Below are 12,501 nucleotides of genomic sequence, written 5' to 3'. Positions count from 1 at the left end.
AAGGGTCATGACTCACCACAGCATCACGGAAAACAGTAACTTACCCTACCTTCTTAATAGTCCCTAATTGCAAAGAGCCTAGTGCAAAGTTCTCCATTCACCATCCATCAAATTTGTATCCTGAAACCAGACAAAAGTCTCTAATGACAACCCGTCGGTCAGTTCAGTAAAAAATGTAGTCAACGTAATTAGAAGTATAAAGTTATAACTAAAGTCCCTTGTAAAACAAACCCTCTAATACTATCATCTTTTGAACATAGGCTGCCTGTTATTTCACAGCTTGCTGATCAGTTGCTGTAACAAAAATGCAATTAAAGTTATTGTAACAAAAAAGACATCATTGTGAAATAAATCATATTTCAAGAAAAGGTATATTACATTGTTCTAAAACTTGACATGTTCTTATTTGGTCAGCATTTTCACGAGGCGACCACTATCCCACTATCAAGCTAAGCCTTGAATCAACTTCTATTAGTGTTTCCTCTTTATATTCAAGCACTTGGCATTCTTGATCCGGTGTTGCTAGTGAAAGGGTTAAAGGTTCTGCAAACAAATCCACCAGGCAAAAAATATATTTACATTTTAATTATTAAATCTTTTGTTAGTTTCTTTTTTAGTGACCAAATTAATTTAATGCATAAAAAAAATTTAAAAGAAGCAATAATAAAAGGTTTTACATGGGGCGTTCACGGTTCGATTTAACGGTTTAATGTCAAATCCATAGTTATCAATAGCGTTATGCGCACTCAAGGCACAGGTCTCGCATCTGGTCTAGACGCAAAGTTCAAAAAACGAGGGTTAAGAAAAAAAACACACTTAAATTTAAAAAAAATTAAAAATTGTGTTGTGATTTAAAAAGTCATACTAATATACAAATATAAAAAGCAAAAGCTATTATCTAATAAGTATAAAAACTAAAAATTAAACAATAAGTTTAAGATGTTAAAAAATAGAGACTAGATAGCGAAAGTATACTCTTTTGGAGGTTGCTCAATGGTTTTGGGCTTGAACTATGCTCTTCTGGGTTATAGACAAAAAGAAAAAAAACTGAATTAAATTGAACATTACATTGACAAATTTCAAACTTGGGACTGAAGTGGTGAAAGTATCAAACCATAGGGACTAAAATTACCATTAACTCAAAATAAAAGGGAGAAAGACAAAAATACCCTTAAACTAAAGGCATAACTGGATGATGTTAGACGGATGAGACGTAATTGGCTAATATTTAAAACTATGAGGACTAAATTGACAAAATTTCAAACTTTGGACTGAAGTGGCGAAAGTAGCAAACTACAGAGACGAAAATGACCATTAACTCAAAAAAAAATCTTTCAAACCTAAGATTACTATAGCAGCAGAGGCAAAGAGATACAGAGCTACATATAGTGCACAACTAAAAAAAAATAATGTTGTAGTACGAAATTTAAAAAAGAGTTAATAATAATAACACTATCACCATACTGGAGTGCTCGGGTGTAAACCAGGGAGGATGCCTTTTATTCACCTAGGTATATTGGTGGGGGCCAATTTGAATTAAATTAATAGTTGGAACGAGATTATGGACATTTTCGAGACACGGTTGGCGATTTGGAGATCCCATTCTCTTTCTATATGAGGAAGGGTGGTGTTGATTAAAGCAGTGCTCGAAAGTCTTCCAGTTTATTACTTCTCTATTTTCAAAGTTCCAAACAAAGTTGTGGAGAATCTTAAAAAGATTACAAAACAGTTTCTTTGGTGAGGGTCTAATAACGCTCGAAAGATTCATTGGGTGGCTTGGGAGAGGGTGACATCACCTAAAAGTGAGGGTGGATTAGGCATATCGAGGCTTAAAGATATTAATAACTCGTTGCTAGCTAAGTGGGGATGTATATATAAGATTGAAGTTGATGAGTTATGGAAAAACGTTATTGACTCCATTCACTATCAGGTTAAAGACAGGGAGGTTGTCCCGAGTAAGAGAGGCAATACTGGTGTTTGGCTGAATATAGCTAAGGCGATAAATATTCTTACTTGGGATGAAAGTAGGCTGGTGGACTTAATAAAAGGTTCATTAAGTGATGGTCACAGATTGCTTTTTTGGTATGATAATTGGGTGGGGAGTCACAGCTTAAAAGATGTTTGTCCCAATCTGTTCAAGTTGGAGCTGAACAAAAGTGCAGAGTTAAGGAGCGTTTTTGGCGGTTTGAAGGAAGGATCGGCTGAGTTTGGAATTGGAGAAGGAGGCCAAGCACATCCTAAGAAAGGGTTGAGTGGGAAATCTGCATCCAGTTAATGATCGCGGCCAGGTGGAAGGAGGGCCCGGATAGTTGGGTTTGGCTCGGTGATAAAGAAGGCGTTTTCTTGGTGAGGTCAGTAAAAGGTATGTTTCTCAAAAGTAATGTAGTGTGGAATAATTTTGTTATGAAATGGAGCAAGTGGGTGCCAGCTAAGTGCAATATTCATGCTTGGAGGGCTGACATTAATAGAATTCCTACTCGCGGAGCCTTGGAGAGCAAAAACATAAGAGTTGAAGATAATTTGTGTGTGTTTTGTGAGATGGGTGTGGAAACGGCGGACCATCTGTTTACACATTGTGCGTTTGCAGCGATAGTTTGGGAACATATTAGCCGATGGTGTAAAATTCCTCATATTTTCAGTTTTTCGGTAAAAAATCTTTTAGAGTTGCACAAGACTGTTAAGCTCGGTGAGAAGGAGAAGGAAGTGTTTCATGGCTTGGTTATTGTAGCGTGTTGGAGAATTTGGAAAGCGAGGAATGAAAAGGTGTATGAAGGAAAAGAAGTCAAAATTGAAGATTTAATTGGAGACATAAAGTCACTTGGTGTTTTTTGGTTTTTGAATAGGGGTAAAAACAAAATTTTAGATTGGTCGAAATGGTGTAAATTTGAGCTTATGTAACGTTTTTTTTCGTTGTTTTGGGCTGCTCTCCGGGTTGTGGTTGCAGCTTGTGGGTGTTCGCAGTTTTGTTCGGTGTTTTGGTTGTTTATAAAAGCTTATAGTTTGAAAAAAAAAACCATACCGTGATACCACCACCAATCCTCCTTTAAAACCAACGTCTCCTCCTTCTCGTTTCCATTACCATTACTCCCGCCGCCGGAGGATATGAAGAATTTTAGACACGTTAGCAGCACCTCCTGCAGCGGCGGTGACGTACAAAAGCTGGAGAAAGAAAGAGAAATGGAGACGGAGATACTAATGTCATTGTGCTTCTCAACGGACGATATAACCTAATCTCACCGGCCACACCAGTCTCCAGCGAAACCCATTGTGGACGGTGGTGCTTGGCCTAGATGTCAGTTGATTGATGAGTTTCAATTTGTAAGACACGTCTAGGTTCGAAACCCATTGTGGACGGTTTTGTTATTATTTTTGAGGAAATCATTAAACAAAACGAGGGTCCAAATTGCATTTATTTAAAAATCACAGGATTGTAAATTGCAAGGGTATTAATGTCTTTTCACATAAGCACTAACGTTGTGACTTGATGGTGGACGAAAACTGAAATAAAAGTGGCACCACAGGCCCATATCTGCAAAAATAGCACCACGGAATTGCAACATACGTTTGTGGTTCCACCGCAGGGACCATATTTGCAATTAACTCTATAAAAAAAAGAATTGTTGCAGCTTTTGTGTTAAACCACCCACATAGGAACATACAAAAAACGAGAACACAATAAAGGGCACTTGCCCTCTTCCCTTGAGGTAATTATCCTTCATTTCAGGCAGAAATTTCTCGATTTTGGCCAGAATTTGGCTGGAATTTTCAGATTTAGCCGGAATCTTGTCGGAAGCACGCCTCGACTGCCACCAAGTGATTTACATGTGCTACGCCGTGAACTAGCGCCTAGGCGCACGTCTAGTGCGCTTTTAATAACTATGGTCAAACCATAAGCCATCTCTTTAATACAATTTTTATTTTTGGAAACCAACTGACCGAAATGTGAGGAAACAACTGACAACGAAACCAAATCATTGACCCAAACAAATTTAATACATTTTGAAAATGACTAGTTTTAGCCCAAGCCCGTTTTCTTTCGAGCCTAATTAATATTCTTTTTCAAGAAAACCTATTTTGACCCAAACCAAATTGATACACTTTTAAAACGACATGTATTGATTCAAAGTAATATTGCTTAAAATCCGTATTAACCTGAACCCGTATTGATCCGAACCATATTCATATTGTTTTCAAAAAATAGACTACTTTGACCTAAACCAAATAGTTACAATTTTTAAATGATCTGATTTGAACCATATCAAACAAAAATACTTTTAACACCACCCCTATTGACCCGAACCAAATTCATACTTAAAGAAAACATTTTGACCTAAACCAAATAATTACATTTTTATAGAGATCTGTTTTGGCCAAAATCAAACAAACACATTTTTAATAATGTAGTAAATACTAGCAGAGACAACTTTCTAGAATTGATTTGCTACTAAATATCTCCAATGATCACTTAGAGAGAGAGAGAGAGAGAGTATTCTTTTGTATAAATTGCGATGATCATGAATTGCACCATTAACATCTATATGCTAGCATAGTATGCAATGTAAGCAACAATAAACATGGTTAATAAGATTATTATCCTATAAAGTTTTAAAATTCTACCTTAGCCGACTCTTGACACTCAGAAAGATAGCAAAAAACAATCTCTAACGATAACATAAAATAATTATCATTCAAATTTTTAAAGTTTGGAACTTTAATTTAATCCGAACTGATTTAAAACTCTATACATATTGTTAAATAGCCCATAAATATAAACCATATAATTATATCTTTAAATAATTTCAACTTTCTAAAACATACATTTCAATCAATTAACCAAAAGCAACATATACCTGTTGGATTGTTTTCCTCCTGTTATATCCAGAAACAACATCATCAAGATTGACAATCTTCTGAATATTCATTTGCATATCATGGACCAGCTTAGATTGATCACCGTTCGCAAAAGAGCAAGAATGATCTCATTTATGCAATCGTTTAGAACCTTCTCATCGATAATTGTGGGATTACTCATCTGCAGGAAACCACGTGAGATGCTCTACTAACACCATCTTCGATGATCATTGAAATCAACATATGTAGCAATTAGGTTTGTGGCACCACAAAAAGGATTCTTTATAAAAATCAAATACTCACCTTTTAGATATAACCTACAATTTTCTTTCCTTGAAGTCGGCCACACAATTCGATACCTTCCTCTATCAATCAAATGCATATATGTCGATCTTGTTTCTCTTGAGGATTTGGTTCGGAGGAAGAGAATGATGAATGAGATCAGTACATGTCGATTAATGGTTTGAGATATAGGATTGAGTTTGCAATTGTAAAGATTAGGGTTTACAAAATAAAAGGAGGGGGATTTGAGAATTGGTATGCTGTTATTTATGAACATTTAAGGATATCCGGATTTGAGACTCATGTCCCGATTAAATCGATGAGAGGCCCCTACTCAGAATTCAAGCATTGGTGGCTTTAGAGGAGGTAGAGAGCGAAACGTAGGATTTTACGGTAGGAAATTATATAGATTGTTAGATATATATATATATGTGTGTGTGTAGATTGCTCCATTAATATATTTCTTGATGAACCTTATGTACATAAAAAAAATCACACAGAATGATAATAATATAAGATTAAAATCTATATCTAAATAAAATTTGAAAATAATAATACGTAGGCGTCAAGTTTTAATAGTATAATTATATCATTTATACACAGTTTAACTAGAAACATTTACCATTTCATATACGACCCAACTGAAATTGACATTCATTAAAACCCAACAAAAAGATATATAAAGTGATGAAAATATTTATATAAATTGGTATATAATTTAGACCACATTAATAAGATATGCCATGTCATGTAAACGTGAGGTACAAAAGAGCACCTGCTAAGTTGAGATAAAATGTACTGTTTGACAAAATTATATTTAGAACTCATGTCGACTGGGTTGTGGCATAGATTGCAAGCCGTCATGGAAATACCAAGGAAGTGATGCAAAATATCCTGTGCATATTGAGCTTGTGACAACGTCAGATCCTGATTATCCCGTCTAATCGAAATACCAAGGAAGTGATGGAGAGGCCCTAAATTTTTCATTGGAAACTCGCCACATAAGCGTACAATGATGCAATCGCGAAGGGTTTTTTTGGAAGTTGTAAGTAGAATGTCATCCACATAAAGTAATAAGAAAGCCATTCAGTCCCCATGGTGGTAAACAAATAAAGTGTTGTAGTCAATATTCTACGCAAGAGACAATTAAAATGAGGATACCCGGTTATACCAAGCCATAGGGGGTTGTTTCGGCCCTTAGAGAGACTTATTTAATTTGCACACATGATTAGAAAACTTTGAATTAACGAATACCGGAGGCTGCTGAACGAACATGGTTTCATGTAATTGACTATTTAAAAAAGCATTATTGGTGTCCAACTGATGTATAGGCCAGTCTCGTGAGACGGCTAAGGATAAAACTGAATGAACGATGTCGATTTAACAACTGGGCTAAAAGTCTTGGTACAATCAATCCCAACTATATGAGATTTGCCAATGCAAACCTAACGAGCTTTATATATCTCCAATGATCCGTCAACTTTAAATTTATGATGAAATAGCCACATGGATCGAATGACTAGCTTGTTCGTCGGACGAGGAATCAAATTCCATGTGTGATTACCCTTCAAAAAAACTAAATTCATTGTTCATGGCACACAATTAATTAGGATCAGATAAGGCTTTAAGGTAAGATGTGGGTAGCACCGTACAAGTGAGATATTGGTGGTGGTTGCAAGCTTATATTTGGGATTTGGCATAACATTTCCAGCTTTGGCACGATTGTTCATGGGATCAGCATTGGTTTGGGATATAGTTTGGGTAAGAGTGTTGGGTTGAGGTTGGGGCAGTGGATTGGTGTTGTTCTAAACAGGTGTCGTATGATAAATACGAGGGTGGATGTATTGTTAGTGTTAATTAATGAGGGAGGTGGTGTGTGTACTTGGTTAGATGATGGGTGGGCTTCGAGTATGGGAGTGGTTCGTTGGGCCAAGTTGGTGTTGTGGGGTTGAGATGGTGGGAATTGGAGATTGATGGCGGCAGTGGGGAGTAGTGTCACACCCTAATTTAGGGCCTGGAAGTGTGACACTCGTTGGTATCTGTTTTGTAAATATATCAGAGTTGCGGGTTTGTTTTAGCGGGAGACTTATTTATAATAAAATATTAATTTTCATTGAAAATCTCTCGAGGATTAATACTCGAGTCAATTTTTACAAAATATTTCTTATTTTACAAGGATTTTAGTAATCAAAATTGAGCCATCTTCGTGTAGCGGGAATCTAATTCCATCCGTAACTCCTAATTATTGTATAAGCATCATAACTTTGTAACCTGAAATGTGAGGGAAAATACGCCAATGATATGCTGGTGAAACGTTTGACTCTAAAATCTTTTAAATTATTGTTACAATAAAATTACAGTTTTCTGTACAAGTTCAACGGAAACACCTTTTATTTTCAGGACTTGTACCACTGCCATACACACACAATTCAAAGGTTCTTCGTGAGCTGATGCCCGACTGGTAATAGCTTGCCTGCTTGATTAGTTATGTTTGGATCCAGACATTTGTGAAATCGGTATAAGTTGCTTTCATTTTCTATTTTGTGTTATAATGATTTTAGAGATCATGTAATCTCATGTAAACGTTTGACTGACTCTTTAATAAAATAACCCGTTCATCTTATAGATTATAAATCAGTTTTGATTGTCTGTAAGGATTAACGTATTCACCTATACCGTCTTCGGTTCGTTTGAATATGTTCGTGAATGTATGATGTTAACCTATAATAAAATAGGTTTACATAAAACGTGGATCGTATCTCTTAATCCAGCTACAGACCGCACTGTCCTAGTTTTATCGTTTTAAACCTCATTTATAAAGAATGTTCAGTTTATAGGTTCAAAGTATAATTTCCTTCAAAATGATAAATTTTAGTTTGAGACAGGCCGTATCATAAATGAGGCAGTCCGTATATGTGTGACATGCTGTCACAAGTAAAATCTTGACATGTATCAAAATTTTTGGATGAGACGAATTGTATAATGATTAGACGGTCCGTCTAATCTCACTGTTTGCCTTGTTAAAGCTAAGAATGAATTTGACATCTTTCCGACGTCCGTTGATGTATTCTATGATCTTAAACATGAATGAAAACACGTATACTACTTATATAAATCATTTTGACTGAGGTTCCACCGATAATAGCTTGGATACTTTCTTAAACATAATAAACAAACTTAAACGAGTGATAAAACATGCCTACCTTATTTTCAACGTATATCAGAATCTAAGGATGATTGAGAATGGCTGCTAATACTTCTAGAATCCTAGATCACAACTCTTAATCGACCATAACCTTTTACTTTGGCTTGTTCTTGCCTAAACACAATTCAAACGATTAAACACTAGTTTAACATACTTTGAGAGTGTGAGAATGATTTAGGGAAGTGTTGTGCATGAAATGGACGTGATATGCTCTCCTTATATAGGCCATATCGCTTAGATGAGCCAACAATCAAGTTGTGACTCGTCGGGGTCGTGTTTTGACACCTCTTGTTGAGCTGGGTGGTGAGACGAAACGTTACAAAATGAGATGGTTTGTTTCATCCATTGTAGGCAGATAAGGCCACCCCTTCACAAAATAGTTGGCGTTTGTGACACCCTGTCACAAATGAAAACTTAATACCCATGTTAGGTTTGAGATGGGCCACTAGAAAATGAAATGGTCCGTCTCATCTAAAATTTGAAAAATTATAGATTTGACCCTGGACTTTAAGTTTAGAATAATGACCAAATGGTCCCTGAACTTTGAAAATTGGCAAAAATGGCACGATAGTTTTAGGAATGTTACAATTGGTTTGTCTAAGAAAGAGTAGGATGTTTGAGGAGGTAATGGTGGTGAAAGAGAAAGAGTTTTCCTCGAATTTAACATCACGTGATATGTGGACACGTCATATGTAATTTGTTTAATTGTCTATTAGAACCATGTAATATTCATAGCCAAAATTACTATGATTGGGGTTGTCAATAGGTTGTAGAGGTACAATACCAAACGATCTAATAGTGATGGACAAATACTCGATAAACGGAAAATTCTTTCTATTATAATTATGATAAGACGAACAAAATAGGGAATCAACTGTTTTATGACATTTGAAATTGGAAAAACGACTGAGATAATCTAACATGGTCGTATTGGTGTGCCTGAGACAATCATGCCTCGGAATAGTGGAGGACAAAGTCAGCAACGTAAACACGGGTGGGGTGAATGGGTACCATTTGTCGGAACTATTCTAACAAGAATGGAGGTGTACATCCTTGAGATCCTTGAGGGTCAAATTCAATAAAAACTTGGTTATCGATACTAAATTTGTGAAGTGGATTATATGGTTTAATTTGTAGGTTTTATTCAGGAGGATATGAAAGCCGTTACCGGATCCATTAGTTTGCAAACACTGGATATTACAAACAAAAATAGTGTGAGAGGATAATGAGAAAGGAGAAGTGATTTTACCAGCGTCTGTAGTAATATGATATGAAGCTCTTGTATCCTTGTTCCAGTATGGTTCTCTGATATCAAATTCTTGTTATAGTGCAGTCCTATTGACATTGGGGCTGAGTCCATTTAGATAGGATGTTCCAAATCTTGGTGACATGTATTGGGCCGATGTCATGTGGGGTTGGTGAGGAGATGGGAAGGGGGGGGGGGGGGGGGCAAAGGGTATGGTGTGGGTGGGGGATTCCACTTTTGGTTTTGGTAATATTGGGCTTGAGGAGAAGTAAAACCTAGTTGGTTGTCCATACGAACCAGGGAAACCAGAATGATATTGACCCAAGAATCCCTATATCTGCCATATATATCCCCACGGTTGCCTCTGCCACTGAATCAGCCACTGTCGCCGCGTCCCGTACCGCCGCTTTTCCTGCCACAAAAAGTAGGGTCATAGTTATTGCCCCGGTAGTTTGAATTCGATGGTGGGTGGGAAGATTAGTTCTGGTTAGGACCATCAGTGGGAGATTAAGAGGTGAGAAGAAGTGATTCACGGGAAGAATCGATCGTATTTCCAGTCCGAGCAGCCTGGCATTTTTGTTCCTTCTATACTATTTATTTGCTTTATCTCAAGTTGGACAACCATTGTTTATGATGGTGCCAATAGAGTCTAATTCCACCGGTAGCCCGCGAACCATTTGCATATCTAATTGAGTCGCACTAACCGGTTGTTCCAAATCTCCCAATTGAAAGGATATTTCTTTGAGTTTCTTATTGTAGTATACAAGGGTTGTAGCGGTGAAGTCAGAATCAAGGGCATCAACCCTAGATTGTCTGTCACACATGAAGATGTCATGGATTTTTGCGCATGCTTTGTGTGTTTGTGGGCGGTATCATTGTTTTCAATAATAGAAGAGAGTAGGTGTCTCGATATTTTACTATAGATCCATTGGAACCAATGAATCGATTTATGATCATTGCAGGATAGACGGGTCGTTTTAATCGGGTGGACAGGTTCTTTCAATGTGGTCAAGGACTGTATATGATTTGGCATTGAGTTTGAAGAGTTTGATCCAGGACGAGTATGTGATGTCGGTTCCATCAAGGGTAAGCATTTTTTTAATATTAGTAACTGTGTATGCAAGGTGTAGGGTAGGTTTCTTTCACAGGTCGATTGGTTGGAAGTATCGTCATCATCACCGGCCATGATGATATGATTAGGATTGTGTAAGAAAAACATTGTACTTAGAACCGAAGCTCTGGTACCATGAAATTTGGTGATTGTGTAATTCTCATTGTCCATAATTATTACAATTGTGAGATATATAAATTACAACAAAGTATGATTTCACAAATATCTTCTAATTTAAATAGCATATCTTCTGTTAATATAATTTGTATTAGCTTCTTCTTTATTACCTCAGTTTGGATGTTTGAGAGCGCAGTTGAGTTTTGCATGCATCCTTATAGTTTAGTGAAACTAGTCCTTGCATGTATTTTGGTTTAGAGTTCACAAAGTGATACGATAGCCGGTCGCCCCGTGTGATTTTTGTTATTATAGTGTAAAAATCCAAAACGACCCGTCTGAGTATATAGTGATAGTCAAGTAAGAAAATTTTTGACCTTTGTGAGAAAGTTTCTTCGTTCACCTTTTGTTTCGCTAGTAAGCCTATTTTTATTGATAGGAAGCTTAAGCTAACACTCTTCTCCAATTACAAGTAACATACAACTGAGCTCTTAGTTAAAAACAATGTGTCCAACGGCTACTGGTAGGACGAGGGTAAACCATTCCTATCACACCCCGACTTAGGGTGTCACAACCCAACCTAAGATGGAAATGCCGTGGCGCGAATTGATTGTTCACAACTCTCAAGTTACTATCATGAAATATTCAAAAATAACAATATCTATTAAATTAATTTAAGTATCCAATATTTCAAATAAACAAGTACATATTTTGGAAATAAAAACAACAATATAATCAAGTTTAAATTCAAATTTAACGTAAATCTTGATAATTTCCTAGCTTAAAGTATCAATAAATCTTCACCAATCTTGCAATCAGTTCAATCTAAAACCTACATATACGTATAAAATAAAAAACGATTTGTCAACACAAGGTTGAGTGAGTAAAACACCAGTCAGTTAGATACAATATAATATAAAAAGAGCAAAAATTGTCCTTATGAGATATACAATTAAGCCAATGAGAAATTAATCAGTGTCGGTATAACCATCGCCTTGCGAAGTGGGTTTTGGCTACTATGATGGTCGTATGATCATACTAATAGTGTGAATATGTGGACCTATCCGAATGTGTTCAAATAAACAAATTAACATATAGCCAGTTAGGAAAATAATTGATAGCACACAAGGTTCACAGTTTGCCAATGAGAATACTAATAATATATATAAATAATGTAAGATACGCATATGTCCCCAAAACATTTAAAATGAGTAAAATAGGGGAATGATTTACTCACCTTAAATAAGCAAAGTAATGAGTTTGATAAGAATGATCAATAAGCGTCTCGATCGTCGAGAAATATCAACAGAAAATCCTAAGTAAGAGTAATGACAGAAATAACTATAAATTAAAATATAAATTCCCTACAGATTTAAGATTGATCGGGTGTTTATGAAATAGTATAAGTTATTTTACTTATTTTATAAAGGTTATTTTTTAATTAAAATTACAATAATAACATATGACTATTTATATAAATAAATCCATTTATAAAATACTTAAATAAATAATTATATTTTAGCATGTTAAATAATAAGATATGTTCTAATTTATTTTACATTAAAGAAACTCTATTATAATTTATGTTGTTAAATCCTTAATACTTATTATTTACATATACATACATATATATATATACATATAAGTAATCTTATCAAAGTGCGGAAGAACAAATATCTAATAAGCCGGTTA

The 12,501-nt window shown here is 35.7% G+C and overlaps 1 protein-coding gene across 1 annotated transcript; it reads left to right on the top strand.

Annotated features, from left to right (window-relative positions):
- The first annotated feature begins 2,274 nt into the window (after positions 1 to 2,274).
- On the top strand, positions 2,275 to 2,898 carry LOC143620614 (uncharacterized). Its single transcript, XM_077092271.1, has one exon. It carries the CDS (start codon positions 2,275 to 2,277, stop codon positions 2,896 to 2,898), a length of 624 nt encoding a protein of 207 aa, XP_076948386.1.
- Positions 2,899 to 12,501: the final 9,603 nt, after the last annotated feature.

This window comes from Bidens hawaiensis, unplaced genomic scaffold, assembly GCF_021521415.1.
Source record: "Bidens hawaiensis isolate Kalapana, Puna unplaced genomic scaffold, B.hawaiensis_p1.1 tig00002617_1, whole genome shotgun sequence".
Classification (NCBI taxonomy): Eukaryota; Viridiplantae; Streptophyta; class Magnoliopsida; order Asterales; family Asteraceae; genus Bidens; species Bidens hawaiensis.
This window is presented reverse-complemented; position numbering and strand designations above follow the sequence as displayed.

Excerpts from the sequence above, each read along its gene's own strand:
- LOC143620614 (XM_077092271.1), top strand. The coding sequence starts at position 2,275 with ATGATCGCGGCCAGGTGGAAGGAGGGCCCGGATAGTTGGGTTTGGCTC.